Here is a 26,707-nt window from a genome sequence, read left to right as displayed (position 1 = left end):
TTGAACAGAGCCCTGTGTGGTGAGATGGACCTGTCAGTTCTCACTGTGGACAGACAGGATTCTGGTGGGTGACTGTTAAATACTAGACCGAGGCTATATGGCTTCCCCTCTGCAGGTGGACTGCCTATCATGTATATTCACACTCACTCACTCTGATATATCTTTATGGATATTTGACTCCCTTAGACTCTTCTCCTTTTAATCATGTCCAATGTCATTACATAAACAACTTCTCCAATACCATTTCCCGCCCAGCCACTCTATCACTTCCTGACTTTCAGGAGACCAAGAATGTCGCTGGGATGGCCAGGCTTGATTAACTCTGATCATCTGGAGGGGTAGTTCATTCTTACTGCTCTGCTTAAGGTAAAAACCAATGTCCCCCTGTGTACTGCTGCTTGTTAATGGGTCTCTCTCTCTCTCTCTCCTTCTCCTTCTCTCTGCAGTGAACAGAGTATCTGTCAGGCGCGGGCCGCTGTCATGGTGTATGACGATGCCAATAAGAAATGGGTTCCAGCCGGCGGCTCCACGGGCTTCAGCAGAGTGCACATATACCACCACACGGGCAACAACGCCTTCCGGGTGGTGGGACGCAAAATACAGGACCATCAGGTGACTCACTGGGACTTAGGCCTAGATGATGTGTGAAGCATAGTAGTGCTTACTGTATATGAATATAAATGCTACAGTATATAAAGCTTTTAAAAGTTGTGGTTAGTTTAAAGTGGGACTGGGATTTCACGTGACTTGAAACTGCGCTGATCTGATGACTCTAGACTTCTTTATACTTTATTCCGTCTGACCTGTGTCAGTAGGAAAGCAGTCTGGCAGCCATCTTGCCTCTCTGTGTCTCTCAGGAACGACCCAGTGTCTCTCGGGAATGACCAGCGCTGTAATTGAAAACAGGTCTGAGAGCTTTCCTGCTCCACCAGTCACTAGCACATGACAGCCATGTCTGGACTGGCAGAGCCACGGTCTCAAACATCAATCAATCTGTCTTTGTCCCTGGTCCAAGAGTGAAGCCCATGGTTAGCTATAGAGTCAACAGAGGGGGGCAACAATGTAACTCCATGCCAGAGAGGAAACGTAAGTCTCCTGTATTCCTCTCCACTGACTCTGGCTTACTGTCTTACTCCATATGATATGATTGACCAGACAGCCAGTGATGCACATCTGTATTTAATGAAGGGAACATTTTAGTGAACAATTTGAGGATGGCCTGTTCAGGAAAAATGGAAGACCTGTTTCGATAAACGCAACACCCAGGTGCTGCTGAATCGTTTCCACAGCACCAGACTACACTGCTCTGATTGGCGGATTAGTGTCTGAGCTGATTGTTGTCTGTTTTGTAGCCCTCTGTGTATTTCTAATGTACACACTACTGATGACCTCGGCCCGAAACCGGCTCCTGGGTTTTTAGCAGAACCCCCCCCCTCAATTGAGTTATGTCAGCAGGAACTGACAAACTCCGTTATTCTCATTACAAACAAACTGGTTTGTGAGCCTCCTATCTGCAACTCTCTCTTTCCCCTGAAAATGGATCCCCTGAAATAGACTTGAAGGAAGCCATGATAAACTCTGACTGTTTTCATCTTTAAGAGTGAATCGTTTTTAGTTTTTGAACTGAGGTTGGGACTGAACAGATGGTTAGCTTGGTCTGACTTGATCCTGCATTTGTCCTAAAAGAGTTTCCTCTACCGGCCTGGGAGCAACTCCCTCAGTGCATCAGACTGTTGTGATTTAGTTGATTTCACTGTAATGGTGTTCGTCAATGGATATACTTTCACACCATCTAGTGCTGTTCCTTTGTTGATATAGGATCCCAGGGCCTCATTGGCATGTAGGAAGAGTGTTTGTGTAGAGGGCTGAGTGCAGTACTAGTGTAGTCCACTGAGGCATTGTGTACATCCAGGGATGGGCAACTAACGCAACATGTAATCATTTCAAAGATCATATAAGGAAATCGGTCAATTTAAATAAATTCATGAGGCCCTAATCTATGGATTTCACATGACTGCGAATACAGATATATGTATCTGTTGGTCACTGGTACCTTTAAAAAATAAAAAGTAGGTGCTTGGATCAGAACCAGTCAGTATCTGGTGTGACCACCATTTGCCTCATGCAGCGTGACACATCCCCTTCGCATAGAATTAATCAGGCTGTTGATTGTGGCCTGTGGAATGTTGACCTACTCTTTGATGGCTGTGCGAAGTTGCTGGATATTGGCGGGAACTGGAAAACGTTGTCATACACGTCGATCCAGAGCATCCCAAACATGCTCAATTGGTGATATATTTGGTGACTATGCAGGCCATGAAATAACTTGGAAATGTTCAGCTTCCATGAATTGTGTACAGATCCTTGCTACATTATTATTCTGAAACATGAGGGGCCTCAGGATCCCTTCACGGTGTCTCTGTGCATTAAAATTGCCATCGATAAAATGCAATTGTGTTCATTGTCCGTAGCTTATGCCTGCCCATACCATAACCCCACAGCCACCATGGAGCACTCCGTTCACAACGTTGACATCAGTAAACCGCTCTCCCACACGATGCCATACACATGGTATGTGGTTGTGAGGCCGGTTGGACGTACTGCCAAATTCTCTAAAATGACGTTTGAGACAGCTTATGGTAGAGAAAGGAACATTCAGTTCTCTGGCAACAGCTCTGGTAGACATTCCTGAAGTCAACATGCCAATTGTATGCTCCCTCAACCCAATCTGTGGCGTTGTGACAAAATGGCACATTTTAGTGGCCTTTTCTTGTTCACAACAGAAGGTGCACCTGTGTAATGATCATGCTGTTTAATCAGCTTCTTGATATGCAACACCTGTCAGGTGTATAGAATATCTTGGCAATAGAGAAATGCTGACTTACAGGGATGTAAACAAATTTGTGCACAAAATTTGAGAGAAATAAGCTTTTTGTGCCTATGGAAAATGTCTGATTTTTTTATTTCAGCTCATGTAACATGGGACCAACACGTTGCGTTTATTTATGTTCAGTGTGTATTTTTTAGTAACGGAGTCGGTCTCAATTTACTATTGCGAGAATAGTAGAATACACAAGGTGCAACTTCAAAATTTGGTCAGTCAATTAGCAAGTCTGCGCACAAAAAAATAATATATTGCTAAATTACTTTCATGGTTGAATTACCGGCTGGGTGGCCACATTTTTAGATTTTTGTTAGTCACCGTCACTCACACACACACATCCTATAAACAAATACAAACATTTCTCTCTGTCGTATAGTAAAATGTGTAAAATTGTAGGAAATAAGCTGTTAAAAAGCTCATTTTCCTCTCCACCCCATAGCAAAGTTAGTATAATTGCATGAAATTAACTCCAAAACGTACAAAAAATGATCAAGAGGGGGGCCACAAAAATGGAATGGATGTTTGTTCACAAACCTGGGAGCCACTGTGCCCCTCATGAGTTCAGATTTTTCTGTGGCCCCCACCCCCATCAAAGTTGGTCAGTCTCTGATCCAGAGGCACAGAGGAGAGGACAGGGCCTTTTGCTGCGGTGGTAGATCCTGTTACATACTGTAGCGGCCTCTGGAGAGGCCCATAGGGGGAGAGCGGGATGGAGGAGCGGAGGACTGGTCAGACGATTGGAGAAAGGAGGCACTGCAGTTCCAGCTAAAGTATGCATACCATTATCATGTCAGTTGGCTGGTTACAAACTCTTCAAGTGTATTTTAGTTCTAAGTCTAGTATCCCTCTTTATTGGATTGGTCAACTCTCCCAGAAGCTTAATAGTTAAACTTACTGGACTAAGTTGACAGGCTTTTATTGTCTCTGTGACAATGTTTCTGGTGAGTATCATGCAGCCAGTGATTCAGACAGAGGTGTGGTATTTGGGGGGGGGTCAGACATAAGCCACAGTGGCTTCCTGATTCACAGAGTTTCCTGCCATAATAAGGTTGAGTAAATCCAGGAAGTTTGGACTCAGCGCAGTGCCTCGCTCCCCTCAGAGAAATGATTCCACGGAGGTCAGTTAAAGACGATACCAAAGCCAGCCCTGATGCAGGGGGTGACAATGACCGATTTGAGTGCAATCCTACTATTTCACTATTGGATTTTTTTTCTTTAAAGACTATGAAAAACCACTTCTTTTTGTTCCCCCTGAAGCAATAAGCCCTGACCTAGTTCCTTCCCCCATTCACCTTGTGAAGGTCTTGTTTCTGGAATGCCTGACCCCGGTCCTCTTGCCTACTAGGCTACTTGCTGTAGAACAGAGGTATTTAACGCAGTGGAAAAGCCCCTATGATCTTGTTTCATTTTACCAATGCAGTAAAGACCTTCTGTCACAGTCACTTTTGTCCTTTCAGTTGATGTACATTGCGTATACTAAAAACACACATCAGTTTCTAAATACTGATCCAGTAGTCTCTCGCCTGTGATGACGAAGGTTTTCATAGTAGTGTCTCCAGTGTAGCGAGGCCTTGCTGTGGTCTCCGCAGCTGCTGAGCGATGCAGAATCCATACCCTCAAGGCCCAGCCATGTCTTGTGATGGATGAGCACAGCAGACAGACCCCAGGAGTGTGTGTGAAGACACTGCGCTTGTGTGACCGTGTGTGTGAACAGCGTCATGCGAGGCTGTTTACCCAGTGACGCTGTGTATGACGAGGTGTGACAATCCATCCAACACACAGGTTTCGGTGGAAGCGGTGCCGGTCACCATGTGCTCGATCAGCAATCCCAGAACCCTCTCTGTCTTCTCCCTGACATCTCCCGTCCTGTGGGCCTGTCATTTTAATCCTGCTGCTGTTCATGTCAACACAATGGGGGGAAAAAAATCCCTTCTCACATAGACACCATCACTGTCGACACATAACGTGCACACACAACTCGTAGATACTGCTTACACACCACCCACACCAGCCAGGCTCCATTCACATCTCCATCTGAACCTGAGGTTTTATCTTTCACATGTAGGAGGAACTAGAGTCTTCTTAGAACTGGGTTCACATGATAATTAGACACAGTGTAAGCCCATGATGACCATGTTCTGTGTCTGCGTTCTGCGTCTGTCGCAACTAACTGGTTACATTGTAGTGGCACAAGGACTAGATAAGATGTTCGTGAAGCATTTGTAAGACTTTCATAGGCACTTGGTCGTTATGTACCATCTAAGAATGACTAGACCCGGGACGATGAAAAAAAAAAATAATAATTGTTTATTGAACCTTTATTTAACTGGTCAGTTGAGAACAAATTCTTATTTACAATGACGGCCTACCACGGCCAAACCGTAACCCGGATGACGCTGGGCCTATTGTGCACCAGATACCAGTATTGTAATATTTTTCTGTTGGTAAAACTGTACTTTTTTTTTGTCCTTTAGAAACCTGCTGTATGTAAAACATTGCATGCTATAGCTTGGAAAATATATCCATGTCTGAGTTTGTTTCCAACATTAGGTCTGTTTTCCTCAGTAAGTTTGGTTTCCTTGCCACAATACTAACGAGTATCACAATATTGGTATCATCCCGGCCCTTAAGTATAACCCAAACCCAAGAGTTCACTCTAAACTGCATGACATGGAAAATCGACCTGCAATAGGATTTATGTCGTCACAAATGTTCTGTTCATACTCTGCTTTAGTAAGTCAGTGAGTTGATAATAGAGGGACATGTTTCTATATTGCATCATAACTCGGTCAGACTTCATACACCGACAGACTTGAATCTACATAATCCTGTAGCGTATTAATTAGGCTCTTTGATGGATTTCTGGTTTCTCATAATGAGCAGAGAAGTTCAAAAGTGCACGCACTGTGTGATTAGTATTGATGTGAATATTGACTTCTATCTCAAATTTGAGACAGGATAAATGCAAAATGCGTCGATTTAATAGCTCTTATTATTATCCGACTGACTGCTACCTGTCTGAATCTGTTTACTGGATGGAAACGTTAAGGGAAAGACTGTCTGGTTGTGGCGTTGGCCCCTCAGAGAACCTTTCTATTTGAAGAATGCAATTTGAACCCAACAAAAAACATGACCAAGAACCAGCACATTCAGTTTATCCTTCAATTGCAGAATCTATAGGCTACTTTTCCCTTTGCAATGACTCTTTCAATTGGTGACAACAGCAGTGAAATCTATAGCTAGGCCTTGAATGCCTCTCCGAGCCTGACTCGTTTAAAGTCGAATAGGGGTCCAGAGTGATTCTCGGCCAGGATACAGTACAGCTGATTTCTGGTAAGGGCTAGTTTAACTATTTGTGTGCTGTGTTTCTCTGGCTGGTGTCGAACCGACACCCATTTCGTTTTCTCTGCTCTTCTGTGTGCCTCAGTGAGCTCATCAACAATAAATTATAGAACAGATTATATAAATCTCTGGCCTGGCTGCCTAGAGGGAAAAAAAGTGAGAAACCTTCACATCTTTACTTTCAAGAGCCAAAGGAATGTTCTAATTCAATTATAGATTTTTGAAATGAACTTGGTGCAGATATTCTAGCTATTTTTTTCCCCTACGGCTTTTCGCGAACCTTAGCATTCTAGAAGTGAAGAACTACCTCAGGCTGTGAATGATTGCTTGTGAGCTGAACGCAGCTCATTCGATACCCTCCATTTGTTTATGAAAGGTGTGCTAATGTTTCTCTGACCTGAAGACTATAGACACAGGGTTGCTCTTTAGTGCTATGCCAAAGCTGTTAAATAACCACATTTATCATGCAAGGTCCCTTATACTTTACTGTAGTAAGTGTGGTGATAGTCAATGTTCCCTCCCCAAAATTTTGGCACTGAACAAATTTCCGGTCTGCTGAGCGCGAACTTGAATGTTGTGAATATTCTGTGTAACTTCCGTCGCACGTTTACTGTGAACATTGAGGCTGTACCCGTTTCGCAGGTAGCCTAGTGGTTTGAGCACTGGGCCAGTAACCGAAAGGTTGCTGGATTGAATCCCCGAGCTGACAAGGTAAAACTCTGTTGTTCTGCCCTTGAGCAAGGCAGTTAACCCACTGTTCCCCAGGCGCCCGAGACATGGAAGTCGATTAATGCAGCCCGCGCACCTCTCTGATTCAGAGGGGTTGGGTTAAATGCGGAAGAGACATTTCAGTTGAAGGCATTCAGTTTGTTCAACTGACTAGGTAGCCCCCTTTAAGTTAGTTTTAACAGTGGTCAAGTAGGCTACTGTGGCTATTTAACTATAATGTAGGACTACCAAAGTGGCCTACCGTCAAAAACAATGGAGAAAACGCATCCCATAACATTTTAACATAGAACAGCTATTTCCATCATTCATCCAACAGTAGTAGCCAATGTGTGGTGTGTTCAATGCCGACATTCCATGAGACAAAAAAAACATGCAGGGCTTGACATGAAGCTGTTTATCCACTTGTCATTCAGACAAGGTGACTGAAAATATTTGAGGCAAGAAACCACTTTACAAAATACAATTAATTATTATTCCCATTCTCTGCCTATTGGTTACTTAGCTTTCCCTTTAAAACATAAACATCACTTTTTACCTGACTCCCTGTTCAAAGATGGCTAGAAATACACAAATTTTCTGCTCTCCTTGGAAGAAACCGCTCTCCCATTGTTGACTAGAAATGAGTTAACTGGGCTAATAACTCACTTCCAGTTTAAAGTGATATGGCTATTTCCATATAGGCCTACTTCAGCTCTGATTGGTTATGGCGCTCCGGTCTGTGTAGAGTACGGGCCTGAGTCTGTCAATGCAATCGAATCCTACTCCAATGCCCTCTGCCTACAAGAAAATCTCTTGCACAGTTAGTTTTGCATAGTAAATCTTGCCTAGTTTTGTTTCGGTATATTATACTGAAAGTGGCTAATATTGTGTTGATTCGAACACAATTCCGGCAGTAGAGCGAAACTTTGAGTGTTAACTAATGGGGGGGAACTGTAGCGGGCTCATTATTCTTCTGCACCGGCAGTCTGAGGGGAGCTGCGCGCATTCACACAGCTCTGAGGGAACATTGGTAGTAGACTGACTGACTGAGGTTGTATTAGCTGTAATGTATGACTCTTATGAACTCTAAAAACATAATTTCCTTACCTGTAATCACGATGTACTTGTTTTGAGCAACACAAATAGTCAATCATGATGTCACAAAGTGCTGTACAGAAACCCAGCCTAAAACCCCAAACAGCAAGCAATGCAGGTGTAGAACCACGGTGGCTAGGAAAAACTCCCTAGAAAGGCCAAAACCTAGGACCAGCAGGGTCAGAACCAGAACCAGGCTATGAGGGGTGGCCAGTCTTCTGGCTGTGCCGGGTGGAGATTATAACAGAACATGGCCAAGATGTTCAAATGTTCATAGATGACCAGCAAGGTCAAATAATAATAATCACAGTGGTTGTCGAGGGTGCAACAGGTCAGCACCTCAGGAGTAAATGTCAGTTGGCTTTTCATAGCTGATCATTGAGAGCATCTCTACCGCTCCTGCTGTCTCTAGTGAGTTGAAAACAGCAGGTCTGATGAACAGGTCAGGAGTTCCAAGGCCGCAGGCAGAACAGTTGAAACTGGAGCAGCAGCATGGCCAGGTGGACTGGGGATAGCAAGGAGTCATCATGCCAGGTAGTCCTGAGGCATGGTCCTAGGGCTCAGGGAGAAAGAGAGGTGTCAAGAGAGAGAACGAACACACTGGATAAGACATGAGAAATACTCCAGATAAAACAGACTGACCCTGCCCCCTAACACACAAACTACTGCAGCATAGGTACTGGAGGCTGAGACCGGAGGGGTTGGGAGACAATGATCTCCGCCACGGCACAACCCAAGTAGTCCTCGCAGTACTTCAGAATAGCTATCCAAACCATCTCACTCAATCTCCCTATCCTTCTCCCTAGAAGTGCACCATAGTCCCTGTGCCAAGAAAGCAAAGGTAAGCTGCCTTTATGACTACCGCCCTGTAGCACTCATGAAAGTAGCCATGAAGTGCTTTGAAAAGCTAGCCATGGCTCACATAAACACCATCCCGGAAACCCTAGACCAACTCCAATTCGTATACAGCCCCAACAGATCCACAGATGACGCAATCTCAATCGCACTGCCCTTTCCCACATGGACAAATGGAACACCTATGTGAAAATGCTCAGAATTCAACACCATATTGCCCTCAAAGCTCATCACTAAGCTAAGGAAATTGGGACTCAACACCTCCCCCTGCAACTGTATCCTGGACTTCCTGATGTGCCGCCCCCAGGTGGTGAAGGTAGGCAACCCTTACCTGCCACGCTGATCCTCAACACTGGTGCCACTCAGGGATGCGTGCTTAGTCCCCTCCTGTACTCCAAACACGACTCCAACACCAAGTTTGCTGACAACACAACGGTGGTAGGCCTGATAACCAACAATGATGAGACAGCCTACAGGGAGGTCAGAGACCTGGCAGTGTGGTGCCAGGACAACAACCTCTCCCTCAACGTGAGCAAGACAAAGGAGCTAATCATGGACTACAGGAAAAGGTGGGCTGAACACACACCCGGAAACATCGACAGGGCTGTAGTGGAGTGGGTTGAGAGTTTCAAGTTCCATGGTGTTCACATCACCAACAAACTGTCATGGTTCAAACACACCAAGACAGTCGTGAAGAGAGCACGACAATGCCTTTCCCCCCTTAGGAGACTGAAAAGACTTGGCCTGGTTACCCAGATCCTCAAAGTTCTGCAGCTGCACCATCGAGTGCATCTTGACCGGTTGCATCACTGTCTGGTATGGAAACTCCTCGGCATCCAACCGTACGCCGCTACAGACTGTAGTGAGTACGTCCCAGTATATCACTGGGGCCAAGCTTCCTGGCTTCCTGCCAGGACCTATATACTAGGCGGTGTGAGAGGAAGGCCCAAAAAACTGTCAGACTCCAGTCACCCAAGTCCTAGACTGTTCTCTCTGCTACCAAGTCTACATCCAAAAGGCTCCTTATTGACAGGTTCTACCCCCAAGCCATAAGACTGCTGAATAATTAATCAAGTGGCCTCCCGGACTATTTGCATTGACACAGACCCTTTTTGTTTTTACACTGCTGCTACTCGATGTGTATTATCTATCCATGGTCACTTTACCCCTAACTTCATGTACAAATGACCTTGACTACTGGTACCCCCGCACATTGACTCGCTACCGGTACCCCGTGTACATAGCCTTGTTATTTTGTTACTTTTTAGTACATTTTTTTGCTTTAGTTTATTTAGTAAATATTTTCTTAACCAACAATAGAGTTAAGGGCTTGTAATTATTTAATTTCACCTGTTGTATTCGACACGTGACAAATACAATTTGATAATTGTTTTGAGCATCACCAGTAGTCCTCTAAGGAATTGAAATTAGCTATCAAAACAATCTCAAAAACCATCCCTTTCTCTCGATCTCCCCCCATCTCTCTCGATCCCCTCTCTCTCCCCCTTTCTCTCCGTCTCCAGGTGGTAATAAACTGTGCCATTCCCAAGGGGCTCAAGTACAACCAGGCCACACAGACCTTCCACCAGTGGCGCGATGCCAGACAGGTCTACGGACTGAACTTTGGCAGCAAAGAGGATGCCAACGTATTCGCCAGTGCCATGATGCATGCCCTGGAGGTGCTCAACTCTCAGGACACAGGTGAGGGTGAGCTCTGCTGACCGGCGGGAAAAATATCTGCTGTAATGACCTGAGATAACCAGCTCTCTTTGGTGTTTTTGACAAATGCGAGGTGGTCTTGCCTGTTGCCGTCCTGTTGCTTCACCCATTGCAAGTAGTCGTAGTGAGAGGTGTCCTGCATGTTTAGTGGGCAAGGATGCACAACTCTTAGCTGATGTAAAAGCTGGGTAAGGGTTAGCCTTGGAGTGCTGTTCTCAGACACACTGGTTAACCTGACGAGGTATTGGTAGATTTAAGCAGGACCCAAGAGGTAAAGCGAAACCCTCTATAAATGTCATCACAGTTGAGCGTCACATTAAAACTACAGCACTTGACCAGACATTTCCCGAAGGCACTTTAAAAAAATATTCTTGTGTTTACAGTCCACACAGATGACTCATCAATGTTTTGCCTCACTTTGCAGAATTTTTTGCTTCACTAAGCTGAATATGGTCGGGTGAAGGGAAAAAATAAATAAATACAAAGAAATGATTTGCGTCTAATTCGTTTTGATCCGCTGTTTATATTGGTTTGGCAGAATGACTCTCTTGTCCTCAGAGTGAGATCAAATGTTTACTGAGGACCTGCTCTCGTAAAATTGGATGCAATTAGACGTTCTGATGTGTGTCTTGGGAGGTTGTGTGTGTGTTTGGGGAACTCTGGGTCTGGCGCAGGGGCCTAGTGAGGGGCTCAATCAAGGCCCTGTTCCTGACCCCCTCCCTCTGTGGCTGCAACAACTTGTGACTGGCTAGGCCCTCAGGGGTTCCACACAACAGCAGTCACACTGAGCCTAGTATCTCTCACCGGGCCGTTTCGGCCTTTTAGTCAGACTGTTTACTTATTGCTAACAAATGATGCATTGTTTTCAGTGGCGGCCATTTCTGTTTTCCCAGATATGCTTAATCTCTGGAAAGGCTAGCTAGCGGCTGGCCTGGCAGTGTTCTGGGGGGATAGCTACAATGTATTTGTATTCTCTCCAAGCAGCAGTCTGCTGAGCCCAGCCCACAGTTACCTCAGATGGAGTGGCCTTGGAACAGACTGTGATTATGCTGGTTGCCTGCGCTGCTTTTGCTTAATTTGTTGACTGATGCGATGAGCCACTGCGTCTAATGTGAATAGCTTTCCTGTAATCTCCACCACCACGCCTGAGTAATATACACACTGTAGCTCTGGTGATATTTTCTCAATGAGGGCTGGCTGCCTGGGACAGAGAGAGGTGTGTTTGGTTGTTGGTAATATGATTGCAGAGTGGATCATCAGTCATTTTGAGAGATCTGACGGTTGTTGTTTTCCAACGCACACTGCACCCAATCTCTTCCCTGAGGGGAAAGTTATTGTTTTATAGTCTCCTTGCCACTGTTTGGAATAAGACTGACTGAAGTTCAGAAGCTATTTAACCAGGTCTGTATGAATGGATCCAGGTTTCAAAGCAAATACACTTTTATTTGTCACATGCTTCGTAGACAACCGGTGTAGATTAACATTAATTAGCTTTCTTACTGGTCATTCTCTGACAATGCAGAGTTGACGATGAGATATTTTGAAAAAGTATCAAATTAAATAGTGACACTTGGAATAAATACACAGTGAATAAATAATCAAAATGCGTAAAAATAACATTGTTATGTAGGGAGTAGAATATATTGTAGCTATATACAGGGAGTACCATTTACTGAGTCGATGTGCAGAGGTATGAGGTAATTGAGGTAGCTACATACTGTGCATAGAGGTAGGGGTAAAGTGACTAGGCAACAGGATGCAGTGGGGCAAAAAAGTATTTAGTCAGCCACCAATTGTGCAAGTTCTCCCACTTAAAAAGATGAGAGGCCTGTAATCTTCATCATAGGTACACTTCAACTATGACAGACAAGATGAGGGAAAAAAATCCAGAAAATCACATTGTAGGATTTTTAATGAATTTATTTGCAAATTATGGTTGCTCAATACAAATCAAATCAAATTTTATTTGTCACATACACATGGTTAGCAGATGTTAATGCGATAGTAGCGAAATGCTTGTGCTTCCAGTTCCGACAATGCAGTAATAACCAACAAGTAATCTAACTAACAATTCCAAAACTAATATCTTATACACAGTGTAAGGGGATAAAGAATATGTACATAAAGCTATGAATGAGTGATGGTGCAGAGCAGCATAGGCAAGATACAGTAGATGGTATCGAGTACAGTATATACATATGAGATGAGTATGTAAACCAAGTGGCATAGTTAAAGTGGCTAGTGATACATGTATTACATAAGGATGCAGTCGATGATATAGAGTACAGTATATACGCATACATATGAGATGAATAATGTAGGGTATGTAAACATTATATTAGGTAGCATTGTTTAAAGTGGCTAGTGATATATTTTACATCCTTTCCCATCAATTCCGATTATTGAAGTGGCTGGAGTTGAGTCAGTGTGTTGGCAGCAGCCACTCAATGTTAGTGGTTACTGTTTAACAGTCTGATGGCCTTGAGATAGAAGCTGTTTTTCAGTCTCTCGGTCCCAGCTTTGATGCACCTGTACAGACCTCGCCTTCTGGATGATAGCGGGGTGAACAGGCAGTGGCTTGGGTGGGTGTTGTCCTTGATGATCTTTATGGCCTTCCTGTAACATCGGGTGGTGTAGGTGTCCTGGAGGGCATGTAGTTTGCCGCCGGTGATACGTTGTGCAGACCTCACTACCCTCTGGAGAGCCTTACGGTTGTGGGCGGAGCAGTTGCCGTACCAGGCGGTGATACAGCCCGCCAGGATGCTCTCGATTGTGCATCTGTAGAAGTTTGTGAGTGTTTTTGGTGACAAGCCGAATTTCTTCAGCCTCCTGAGGTTGAAGAGGCTCTGCTGCGCCTTCTTCACGAAGCTGTCTGTGAGTGGACCAATTTAGTTTGTCTGTGATGTGTATGCCGAGGAACTTAACTTACTATCCTCTCCACTACTGTTCCATCGATGTGGATAGGGGGGTGTTCCCTCTGCTGTTTCCTGAAGTCCACAATCATCTCTTCAATACTTTGTCATTGCCAACAAAGGGTATATAACAGAGGTCAAATGTTTTCTGTATTTTGGCTCATTCCTCCATGCATATCTCTTCTAGAGCAGTGATGTTTTGGGGCCGTTGCTAGGCAACACTGACTTTCAACAACCTCCAAAGATTTTTTTTATGGGGTTGAGATCTGGAGACTGGCTAGACCACTCCAGGACCTTGAAATGCTTCTTATGAAGCCACTCCTTCGTTGCCCGGGCGGTGTGTTGGGGATCGTTGTCATGCTGAAAGATCCAGCCACGTTTCATCTTCAATGCCCTTGCTGATGGAAGGAGGTTTTCACTCAAAATCTCACGATACATGGCCCCATTCATTCTTTTCTTTACACGGATCAGTCGTCCTGGTCCCTTTGCTGAAAAATAGCCCCAAAGCATGATCTTTCCACCCCCATGATTCACAGTAGGTATGGTGTTCTTTGGATGCAACTCAGCATTCTTTGTCCTCAACACGACGAGTTGAGTTTTTACCAAAAAGTTATATTTTGGTTTCATCTGACCATATGACATTCTCCCAATCTTCTTCTGGATCATCCAAATGCTCTCTAGCAAATTTGACGGGCCTGGACATGTACTGGCTTAAGCAGGGGGACACATCTGGCACTGCAGGATTTGAGTCCCTGGCGGCATAGTGTGTTACTGAAGGTAGGCTTTGTTACTTTGGTCCCAGCTCTCTGCAGGTCATTCACTCGGTCCCCCCGTGTGGTTCTGGGATTTTTGCTCACCGTTCTTGTGATCATTTTGACCCCACGGGGTGAGATCTTGCGTGGAGCCCCAGATCGAGGGAGATTATCAGTGGTCTTGTATGTCTTCCATTTCCTAATAATTGCTCCCACAGCTGATTTCTTCAAACCAAGCTGCTTACCTATTGCAGATTCAGTCTTCCCAGCCTGGTGCAGGTGTACAATTTTGTTTCTGGTGTCCTTTGACAGCTCTTTGGTCTTGGCCATAGTGGAGTTTGGAGTGTGACTGTTTGAGGTTGTGGACAGGTGTCTTTTATACTGATAACAAGTTCAAACAGGTGCCATTAATACAGGTAACGAGTGGAGGACAGAGGAGCCTCTTAAAGAAGTTGTTATCGGTCTGTGAGAGCCAGACATTTTGTTTGTAGGTGACCAAATACTTATTTTCCACCATAATTTGCAAATAAATTCATTAAAAAATCCTACAATGTGATTTTCTGGATTTTTCTTCCTAATTCTTCTGTCATAGTTGAAGTGTACCTATGATGAAAATTACAGGCCTCATCTTTTTAAGTGGGAGAACTTGCACAATCGATGGCTGACTAAATAATTTTTTGCCCCACTGTATATAATAGACTAGCAGCGGCGTGGGCGTATGTAGTGTGTGTGTTGGCGTGTAAGTATGTCGTGAGTGTGTGTGTGCGCATAGTCAGTGGAAGAGTTGGTGCAAAAAAGAGTCACTGCAGGTAGCCATTTGATTAGCTATTTAGCGGTCTTGTTTAGAAGTCTTATGGCTTGGGTGTAGAAGCTGTTCATGGTCGTGTTGGTTCCAGACTTGGTGCATTGGTACCACTTGCCGTGTTGTAGCAGAGCGAAGTCTGTGGCTTGGGCAGCTGGAGTCTTTGAAACCGCTGGTATAAAGGTCCTGGATGGCTGTGAGCTTTGCGGTCGGTTGCTAAACAGTTGCCATTGTTGCCAGTGGAGATGCAGCCAGTCAAGATGCTCTCGATGGTGCAGCTGTATAACCTTTTGTTGTTGTTGTTGAGGATCTGAGGACGCATGCAAAATCTTTTCAGCGTCCTGGGGAGGAGAAGCTCTGTTGTGCTCTCCATGACTGTGAATGATGATATATCCTTGGTGACGTGGACACCGAGGAACTTGAAAATCTCAACCCGCTCCACTGCAGCCCTGTCGATGTCAATGGGGGCATGCTCGGCCCTCCATTTCCTGGAGTTCATGATCAGCTCCTTTTGTCTTATTGACGTTGCGGGAGAAGTTGTTGTCCTGGCATCACACTGCCAGGTTTCTGACCTCCTCCCATTAGGTTCTCATCGTCCTTGGGGATCAGGCTTACCAGCGTATTGTCGTCAGAAAACTTAATGATGGTGTTGGTCGTGCGTGGGTGAACAGGGAGTACAGGAGGGGACTAAGCACGCACCCCTGAAGGGCCTCTGTGTTGAGGGTCTGTGTGACAGATGTGTTAGCGTAGAGTTAACAATAACCACCTTGGGGCGGCCTTGTGTTCAGTCCCAAGAACCTCAGCTTAGTGATGAGCTTTGAAGGCACTATGGTGTTGAACGCTGAGTTCAACTGGAGTGGGTCCAGGGTGTCTGGGATCAAAATCAAATGATATTTGTCACATGCTCTGAATACAATAGGTGTTGACCTTACTATGAAATGCTTACTTACACGTCCTTAAAAAAAAGGATCTGCCCTTTAAAAAAAAAAAAAAAAAAAAAAAAAATGCCTAAAATGACAACCAAATCTAACTGCCTGTAGCTCAGGCCCTGAAGCAAGGATATGCATTTTCTTGGTACAATTTGAAAGGAAACACTTTGAAGTTTTGTGGAAATGTGAAAGGAATTTAGTATAATATAACACAATAGATCTGGTAGAAGGTAATACAAAGAAAATAACAACCATTACTTTGTATTTTTTTTGTACCATCTTTGAAATGCAAGACTAACGTCAGAGTAGTCGGATTCGATCTCCGTCCCGTGTTGACGCTTTGCCTGTGATGGTTCGTCAGAGGACATAGTGGGATTTCTTATAAGTGTCCGGGTTAGAGTCCCACTCCTTGCCTTTAGCTCAGTGAGGATGTTGCCTGTAATCCATGGCTTCTGGTTGGGATATGCATGTACGTTGCTTTGGCGATGAGGTTGTCGATGGACTTAGTTAGTCAAAACTATTTAAAGTATACAATATACGTGTAGCGAAGCCACTCAACTACATTACAGTAGTCATCTAACAGACTCCCATCCAGAGCGACACACAAAAGCAACCAGGGTCAACGCCCTGCTCAAGGGCACGTTGACAGTTTTCCCACAAAAACAGCGACTCGGACGAGTGATCCATCAGCCACCGGCCCAAGCTCCCAACCACCAGGCCTCAAAGATCCCTCCCACAGTTCCCCAAGAGCTGCCGCTCAACCATCCAAGCACCCCCCCCACTCGAGAAAAGAATAATAAATACAATAATTCCACCCACCCCCCAATACACCAACAACCAACAAAATATAAAAAAGACAAAGGAGAAACAGAAAACAACAAAGCAAAAAACAAAAGACCTCAAATACAACAGAAATCATAACAGCAAGGCCAACTGAATGTTTCAGCGCATGTATGGCACTATTTACATGTGTGTATGTGTGCATTTGAATGAGAGCGTGTGTATATTGCATGTGTACAAACACCTGCACCTCATGAGCCTCAGGCAATCTGGCATTAACTGTAACAACACTGCCCCTCAGTGTCATTCAAACTTACTTTTGTTATGTTTTATTTTGACTTTATTTTAAACTTTTTATCTTTGACCGTCATTCTGTCCCCCTGCCCAGCAACTCCACTCCCACCTGTCTCCAATTCCACATGTGGATTTCTACACACCATATATCTGTCAACTATGCTGTGATGTTTAAAATACATGCAATCCATGGATTCTATTTGATTAGATAGATTGTGAGTTGAAGATAAATACTTTTACTAAGAGTATTAGTAACTGAATGCCCCAGTCTCTCAACAGTACTATTTCTAGGGTCAATTTCTGATCAATGTTATGCATTTTCAGCCATTCCTGAACCTGAGACGAGAAACATACTACCTGAGGGCAATACCAAAAAAATGATCTTGATTCTGTATACTCACAACAAAATCTGCAGAGCTTCGATGATTTTATGGCCCAAATATTAAACATTTTGTTGGTGGCAAGAATTTCATATAATAATTTTAGCTGAAAAGTCTTGAATCTTGCTTTTTTTTATATATCAACTCATTCACCCTGTACCATGGAATCGGTACATCAAAAATCTCTTCCCAACTATTTTGCAATCTGTTTGGCACAGCTGTCAACATCCTGGTCCTCAAATGAAACTGGTATAGTTTCCTATTTATGCTGTTTTTATTCCTCTGCCAGTTTTGATCCTTTATATTGGGCAGACAGACCAGTTCCCTACCTCCTCCCACTGTCACCGGTCTCCTCCAGTTTTGATCCTTTATATTGGGCAGACAGACCAGTTCCCTACCTCCTCCCACTGTCACCGGTCTCCTCCAGTATTGATCCTTTATATTGGGCAGACAGACCAGTTCCCTTCCTCCTCCCACTGACACCGGTCTCCTCCAGTATTGATCCTTTATATTGGGCAGACAGACCAGTTCCCTACCTCCTCCCACTGTCACCGGTCTCCTCCAGTATTGATCCTTTATATTGGGCAGACAGACCAGTTCCCTACCTCCTCCCACTGCCACCGGTCTCCTCCAGTATTGATCCTTTATATTGGGCAGACAGACCAGTTCCCTACCTCCTCCCACTGTCACCGGTCTCCTCCAGTATTGATCCTTTATATTGGGCAGACAGACCAGTTCCCTACCTCCTCCCACTGTCACCGGTCTCCTCCAGTATTGATCCTTTATATTGGGCAGACAGACCAGTTCCTTACCTCCTCCCACTGTCACCGGTCTCCTCCAGTATTGATCCTTTATATTGGGCAGACAGACCAGTTCCCTACCTCCTCCCACTGTCACCGGTCTCCTCCAGTATTGATCCTTTATATTGGGCAGACAGACCAGTTCCCTACCTCCTCCCACTGTCACCGGTCTCCTCCAGTATTGATCCTTTATATTGGGCAGACAGACCAGTTCCCTACCTCCTCCCACTGTCACCGGTCTCCACTAGTATTGATCCTTTATATTGGGCAGACAGACCAGTTCCCTACCTCCTCCCACTGCCACCGGTCTCCTCCAGTATTGATCCTTTATATTGGGCAGACAGACCAGTTCCCTACCTCCTCCCACTGACACCGGTCTCCTCCAGTATTGATCCTTTATATTGGGCAGACAGACCAGTTCCTTACCTCCTCCCACTGTAGTATTGATCCTTTATATTGGGCAGACAGACCAGTTCCCTACCTCCTCCCACTGTCACCGGTCTCCTCCAGTATTGATCCTTTATATTGGGCAGACAGACCAGTTCCCTACCTCCTCCCACTGTCACCGGTCTCCTCCAGTATTGATCCTTTATATTGGGCAGACAGACCAGTTCCCTACCTCCTCCCACTGACACCGGTCTCCTCCAGTATTGATCCTTTATATTGGGCAGACAGACCAGTTCCCTACCTCCTCCCACTGACACCGGTCTCCTCCAGTATTGATCCTTTATATTGGGCAGACAGACCAGTTCCTTACCTCCTCCCACTGCCACCGGTCTCCTCCAGTATTGATCCTTTATATTGGGCAGACAGACCAGTTCCTTACCTCCTCCCACTGCCACCTGTCTCCTCCAGTATTGATCCTTTATATTGGGCAGACAGACCAGTTCCCTACCTCCTCCCACTGACACCGGTCTCCTCCAGTATTGATCCTTTATATTGGGCAGACAGACCAGTTCCCTACCTCCTCCCACTGTCACCGGTCTCCTCCAGTATTGATCCTTTATATTGGGCAGACAGACCAGTTCCTTACCTCCTCCCACTGCCACCGGTCTCCTCCCTTTTTTTGGGGTAATGCTGTAATCAATTGGTTGTTATCTTGGATTGAGTTCCCATGCAATTCAGAAAACTCCATGAAAGACAAATCTACCATTCCAATTTACAATATAATTTAAAAACAATATACTGTTTTCAAATATCTTTCCCATAAATACAGTTATTTCAGCCATAATATTTGTTGTATCTTTTCAGGGGGATGAAATTGAAATTGTAGCCAGCTCTGCAGTGCTTGTTTGAAAAAAAGCATAATTTTCAATTAATCGAAAATGAGACATGGCATCTGCACAAACGCAAAAATGCAATTTTAAGCAATGGATGAGCTTTTCTTAGTGATCTACTAGAAGCATTTAGGGTTCAAATAAAACTTTTGAATGAGTGAAGCTTTCAGAGAGGTTTAGTGCTTTTATATTTAATAATCTCAACCCACCCTATTCATTATATAGATAGGCACGCTTTATCATGTCTTGTCTGCGACAAACCATCATACAGGCAAAGCGTCCATACAGGGCTAAGATTGAATCATACTACACCGCTCGACACTCGTCTTACGTGGCAGGGCTTGCAAACTAGTACGGACTACAAAGGGAAGCATAGCCGCGAGCTGCTAAGTGACACAAGCCTACCAGACGAGCTAAATCACGTCTATGCTCGCTTCGAGCCAAGCAACACTGAGGCATGCATGAGAGAATCAGCTGTTCTGGATGACTGTGTGATCACGCTCTCCGTAGCCATCGTGAGTAAGACCTTTAAACAGGTCAACACACACAAGGCTGAGGGGCCAGACGGATTACCAGGACGGGTGCTCCAGGCATGTGCTGACCAACTGGCAGGTGTCTTCACTGACCTTTTCAACCTCAACAGGTAATCAAATGGCTACCTGGACTATTTGCATTGTGTGCCCCCCTTCCAGCCCCTCTTTTATGCTGCTGCTACTCTCTGTTTATCAAATATGCACAGTCACTTTAACTATACATTCAAACAGGGTTGCTGTTCCCCGATCTGTTTGCAACAACGTTTGTAGTGTGAGCTGTCTTAATAACGACATAACCAAGGACTTTTCTCTGACGCCCTCTTCCTCTCTCCTTCCTTCCCTTCTCTATCCTCCTTCTCTCTCGCTCTGCTGTTCTCCTTTGTTTTTCTCTCTCCCCTCGTTAGAGAAGGGGGGTTTGTTAGCTGTTATTCTTTTTGCTGAACTCCTCCAGTGCTGAGTTTGCAGAATTCCTCTGTTTGGACTCTTCCCCCTGTCTCCCCGACTCTTCCCCCTGTCCATCAGCTCTTTGTTCCCGAGTAGCCTATCGCCTGACTAGTGTATCTGGCCGTTTCCCCCAGTGACCTCTAGCCCTCATCTCTCGCTGAGGCTGAATGCTTGGTTCTCACTGAACTTTTCTAGCCTGTATTAATTACCCGATAGTGATGAGCTTGATTATGGGAATGGTGATGACATTCTCCAGCGGTGTGGGTGTAATCACACTATCAAAGCCTGCCTGTTGCAGCCTGCCTCTGACAGGAGGAGACCCTAGGGTCTGCTTGCACTTTGAAGGAGTCTAAGGATATCCTCAAAGTGTGCATGCATATGTGTGAGAGCGAGAGGGGAGGGAGTGAGTGAGGATGTTTCAGTCCAATTCCCCGGTCTGTTTGCAACAACGTTTGTAGTGTGAGCTGTCTTAATAACGACATAACCAAGGACTTTTCTCTGACGCCCTCTTCCTCTCTCCTTCCTTCCCTTCTCTATCCTCCTTCTCTCTCGCTCTGCTGTTCTCCTTTGTTTTTCTCTCTCCCATCGTTAGAGAAGGGGGGGTTGTTAGCTGTTACTCTTTGTGCTGAACTCCTCCAGTGCTGAGTTTGCAGAATTCCCCTGTGTTTGGTTGGGGGCTTAGACTTGGTGCTAGAGACTGAGGCTGGTTGTCGGGGCAGGGGATCTGCTCTGTAGCCGAGGCTGCATATGGGCTAGACTGGGGTGGAGGCTGGGAGCTGGAGCGCCACAGGCTTTATAATGCAGAGAGTGTTAGCCTGGCCCTACCAAAGCCCTGCCAGGCTGACAGAGGGAAAAGGGGAGGCGAGGTACGATGGGACACTAATTGGCCCAGCCTCAGTCAGAGACCCATTTGTGTTCAGTAAGCTGTTTACAGCAGCACAGTCCAGCATAGTAATGGGGCTGGATAGGCCTGATTGGATGGGGTTTCAGCAACCATAGAGCTGGCACAGGCTGGCCTGCCACTGAAGGCCCGCCACTGAAGGCCCGCCACTGAAGGCCCGCCACTGAAGGCCCGCCACTGAAGGCCCGCCACTGAAGGCCCGCCACTGAAGGCCCGCCACTGAAGGCCCGCCACTGAAGGCCCGCCACTGAAGGCCCAGTGCAGCCAAGCTTTCTCCTATACTTGTCCTTAACTGAGATGGAAACGTATTGTGTGCAGTAGTTCTCGTCAGGGGTGTGCAGAGAGGAGCTCAGCACTTACACAGGTTCGGTTGAGTCCACCCAGGCTACAGCTGAGGTACAGCAACCCTGTTTGAGAGGCACTTTGAGAACTGTAGTTAAGATATGGATCCGATTTTCTGCTCTTCTCTGCCTCCTGTTGGTCGTACATAGAACTGCGCACAGAGGCACTCCAGTGTTATTCTTATCATCCAATGTGATGACACTCCTGTTCTATTAGGTGTCCCTTTTAGACATGATAAGCCTTCCATGACACAAGGCTCAACATCATTCACTCCCGGACTGGGATTTATCACCGGACAAGAGAGGAACGGAGTCACGCTGGTCTATCTTTTTAGAATACTTGTTATTTATTTCACCGCTAGCTAAATCCAGTGTTGACATGATTTACTGAGGCCTGTTCTGCCTGTGGTCTGTGCTGAATGTAGATCAAGCTGCTGTGTGTTCTGTTGCATACTCTGCACTGTGATTAGTCCTGCATCTCTCTCCATTGTTCCTCCACTGGAAAACTGATGCTGCTGCTTCGGAGGAGGAGAGAAGAAAAACGCAGGGTGATGGTTCTGTCTTCTGCTGACAGTGCAGGAGTTTATTGCCTTTGGTGTAATTGTGTAGCTCTTTCTCTTGAATGAGTGTGTGTGCTTTATATGTGCGCATGCGTGTCTCCGACTTCCAGAAAGCCCTCCTCTCTCCCTATATCCCTGGAGTTTCTACGGTCTCTATAGTATCTGGTCTAATTTTAGTGAAATGTGTGGTTGGGAATCACATGGCAGGCAGTCGGAGCTAGGCTGACACTGACACCGGAGCTGTCTCTGCTTACCGTACTGCTGTTGCCTGAGACTGTGTGGCATGTGGGCTTTTCTCAAAGAAATGGCTGTTGTCACATTCCTTCCCAGTCAGATAGAACACTAAATGACGGAAGTGACTGAGCCACAGGACAAAGGGCAGAGCGGACCCCTGGAGATCAGGGTCAGGGACGTGATGGGTTCAGAGTTCATGTTTGCTCTGTTTAGGCCCTGTGATGAGGTGTTGTAGTCCGCAGACAGTTGAGTACATACTCTAACAATGAGCTATCGGTCTGTCTGTATGGAAATGTGTAATGTGAAAGTTGGTTTACACAGAAACCATCCGGACCAAAACAAACTGTACCTTTTCTGTGTTGAGCACCGAGTCTCAGTTGCTGTAATATGAGCCATTGTCATAACAGCACTGGGAGTGTTTTTCTCGTCCTCTTTACCGAGAAGGTGTGTGTGTGTGTGCACGCCAAGACAAAGGAGTGACCGGTTACCGTCAGAGACGAGGCAGTGTTTGTGGCCTGGTGAGGCCGTGTGACGTTTGGAAGGTTGAGTGTTCCTGGTAATACACGTCAGTCAGATGACTGAGGGGTCGAGTCTGGTGGAGCCTGTCTGTGACCCTCCTCAGGTCACACCAAAGCAACTGTTCTCCCAATGTCTAGGTCCAACCTCATTGAACCCCAAGTCAAAGAGCTGTAGTGTGGTGCTAAATGTTTTGGGCAGTAGTGACGTTAGTTCTGTGCTTTGACCTGAGCTCACTCTGTGTCAGTCATGTCCTGTAACCCATAGAGGCCCATACAGACAGATGTCCTCAGTCTACCTCCCTCTCTCTGCTCTCCTAAAATGGGTAAAAAAGGACTGGACTGAAGGTCTGGTCAGGCCGCTGAACGCCGGTCAGTGTTCTGGTCTGGCTGTAATCCCCTCCTTTTCATCTGGCTGTAGACAGATTGATATGGAGAGAGAGGAAAAAAGAGAGACATAAGAGAAATGAGGCAGTGTGCGGGTAAGGTCCATGTAAGGCTACAAAGCACCAAGTTGAAAGGTAGAGGGAAAGTGTTTTACAGATGTGGTCCTGTAGCATAATACTCCACCGCTTCTGTTTGGGTCTCCATGTTGTCAGACGGCCACCTGAGCCCCGGGACAAACAGCTGAACACAGTCGGACTCTGCACAGTGGGGTCCCTCTCTTTGGGGGTGGGGGGGGTCCCCTGGCCCCTAAACCTCCACCCACTGCCCTGTACAGCCCCCATTCTGCCCGCTACACCCCTAGCAACACAGCCCAGCCTGGCAGCATGGTGTGAGGGACCAGGGGTAGATTTATTGATGGGCACCTTTTTGGGGGGTATAAATACTGTGTTGTGATGGCCTGTTGCCAGAGCAGAATACAGGGCGAGTGTATCTGTTACCATGACTTCCTCAGTGTGAGAACAACGCGGGAGCTGGGTTGACTGTGGTTCTGTGTGGCCCACCGTTGCCCGTCATAGAAACATCCCTGAGCCAAAAGAAGTTTGTTTTTGCAGCTGAAGTCCCTGCCTTTTTTAAATGAGTACAGATAGAGTAGGGGGGTTGGACACTGACACCCTCCACCGTGTCTCAGGGTGTTTTGTGTGTTGCTTTCTTACGTCATGCCACCATGTGAACCACATTTGCGTCACTGGACCAGTCGAGATGGAGGTTGATGTGACGTGAGTCCCGACTGCCTGCCTCACTTTTTGTTGATGAGCTCATGCTCTTTTGCATCATACTGCCATAATAACCCACGCTGCGGAGATGTTCTCCAGCTAGCCAGCCTGCTACTACTAACACTGACAGAACAGCTGCCCTGCATGGCCCAGCGAGTGAAACCCCAGCACTGTGCCTACCAGAGACTACAATACTGTACTTAACAGGTTAGGCGACCAGAGGGGGAGCAACCAGACGGTGAGAGCAGCGTAATCCAGAGAGGGACCAGGGCCTGCTGTTTTAGACTTGTGTCCCAGCCCAGGGTGGTGCTGTCCTGTTTGGTGCTCCACACCCTGCTGCCTCAGATCTCTCTTTCAGCCCTCTTCTGCTCCTCTGTGAGGGGGAGAGACTGCTGCTGCTGCTGTTGCTGTTTGGTGCTGGCACTGTAGAGACAGAGGAAGGCCCTCCAGGCGTCCACAGACATGCCTGCTCCCAGAGTGAGCCGCTTCCAACTGCAGCAGACTATCAGTCGCGCTCAGATCATCCTCAGCAGTGAGTAGAGCTGGACTGGAGGGGGTTGGTAGGGGTTTTGATTTGGAGGAGGATTTGGGGGGTGTAGTGAGACAGCTGATGAGGAGAAAGGGTGGTGCAGGAGTGGGAGGGAGCAGATGACTACACCACTGATTGCATGTTGCAGAGCGTTAGTTGAACAGGAAGCACGACTGACTGAGTTCCTCTCTTACTAACACAACTAGTGATAACAAGTCCTTATGTAACTTGTATAACATGAATGTTTTATGAAGTGTTGGTTGCCTGTAGTGTAACCTGCTATATATTATATACTGTCCCGATAGGCGAAGGACACAGTTCATCTGGAAGGAAGATGGAGTCCTCTTATGATTGGTCAGAGATCAGTTACTCTTTCTTCTGATTGGCGAAGCTGTGTTCAATACTTTGGTGCTCTGTAGCATCAGTCTAAGAAGGCCCTGGCTGAAAGAGAAAGGGCAAGGAGATGGAGGGCAGCCTTGACCTCTGTTTCTGTGCTTTGACCATCTTTGAAAGATAATGAAATCACTTAAAAGTGTTCCTGAGTCTCCGAGCTACGGAGTCAGAAACACCGGCTCTGTTCAGTCCACACAAATAATTCAACCCTCGAGGAGAGAAAAGGCATAGTTCTGAATTCTGCTCCATTCTCATGCCCTCAACACCAGTGTTCAGTTGGCTTCGTTCAGCTAGCTCTGTTTTCGGTTGGAGGTGATCCCTGTGGAAAGGCCGGTCTCTCCTCTCTCGGTTGTGCCAGCATTGGGGTCATGAGGATTTCTTTGTTGCACGCTGCTTGGCTCGCAAAACTGATGATTCCTATAGTGCTGTTGGGATCAGCAGCAGAACACCAGGGCTTTCTCATTAAAATAGGCTGTGTGTTTAGGCAACAATCCTGCTGACTATCAGGTGCTAAAGGCATGGCTGCAAATGAAATTGGGACACACATGTCCTAACAATGCAAAACAGTTGCATTTGGGTCTAGCCCTTGGATGCTGTGTCTTTGGGGCTAGTTCCCTGGATCCTGTGTCTTTGGGGCTAGTTTCCTGGGTGCTGTGTCTTTGGGGCTAGTTTCCTGGGTGCTGTGTCTTTGGGACTAGTTTCCTGGATGCTCCGTGGGGGCAGCTACTTCTGAGTTGTTGGCAGAGCTCCATGATGAACTCATCCACAGGTGCCGGTTGGCATGATCTGGGGTTGTATAGCCCAGGCCCCTCCCCTAACACGGTGGCTGGGCCAGAAATAACATGTTTACCTTCTCCTATGGATGAAGGGGGCCTGCGCTGCATCTGCTTATGGGCGTACTGTTCTCGAGAAGGGCAGCTTCTATTTGGTAACTTTACATCAGACCTGAGCTGAGGCATCCGGCCCCCTGAGCTGGCCTGGTGTCAGGTGCTGGGTCTCAGTGTCAGTGGCCTTGCCTGTGGAAATGGATATGGCTCGCTGTGCTACTGACAGCCCTGCTAAGGACAGGGTAGGGGGAGGGGACACTTTCCTAGTGACACCTCGACCCCCTTTCTCTCCCTCTGCCCCAGAATAAGACCCCACCTTGGGAAAGAGGGTGGAGGTGAAAGGGATTGAGGTTTTGGGGGTAGTGTATACAGCCTGCCCTGTCATTACGTTTGTCTACACATCTGTACTGTCTTCCTATGGGAGATGGTTGCACTGCAGCAGCCATGAATAATGTATCACAGGCTGTCTGGGATTGCAGACTCCTCGAAAGCTGTTTTTGTAACCGTAAAGGAAGTAGGCTTAATGTTCTGACATGCAACACCTACCATCATCCATCACCACACCCCCAGTCCTGTTGCCACGGACGGTGAACTGACCTGGGACAACTGCTCAACCTGATTGGCCCCCCCCAAACTGCAGTGAAACAGTTTGAAGTTTGTAGCCAATCCTATCCAGGCGTAGAGAGCCTGCGGAGTCAGGAGGACCAATCATCTGCGCTCTGACACTTCATCCTTTTTTTC

General features: G+C 46.2%; 1 protein-coding gene across 1 annotated transcript in view; it reads left to right on the top strand.

The window, feature by feature from the left end:
* LOC135505923 (protein enabled homolog) overlaps window positions 1-26,707 on the top strand; it is a 151,205-nt gene that overhangs the window by 66,609 nt on the left and 57,889 nt on the right. The window contains 2 exon segments of the mRNA XM_064925170.1: window positions 447-612; window positions 10,408-10,585. Of these exon segments, the coding sequence (XP_064781242.1) occupies window positions 447-612; window positions 10,408-10,585 (344 nt within the window).

The sequence above is a fragment of the Oncorhynchus masou genome, chromosome 19 (assembly GCF_036934945.1).
Source record: "Oncorhynchus masou masou isolate Uvic2021 chromosome 19, UVic_Omas_1.1, whole genome shotgun sequence".
Classification (NCBI taxonomy): Eukaryota; Metazoa; Chordata; class Actinopteri; order Salmoniformes; family Salmonidae; genus Oncorhynchus; species Oncorhynchus masou.
The sequence above is the reverse complement of the archived record's forward strand: the minus strand, read 5'-3'. Positions and strand labels throughout refer to the sequence as shown.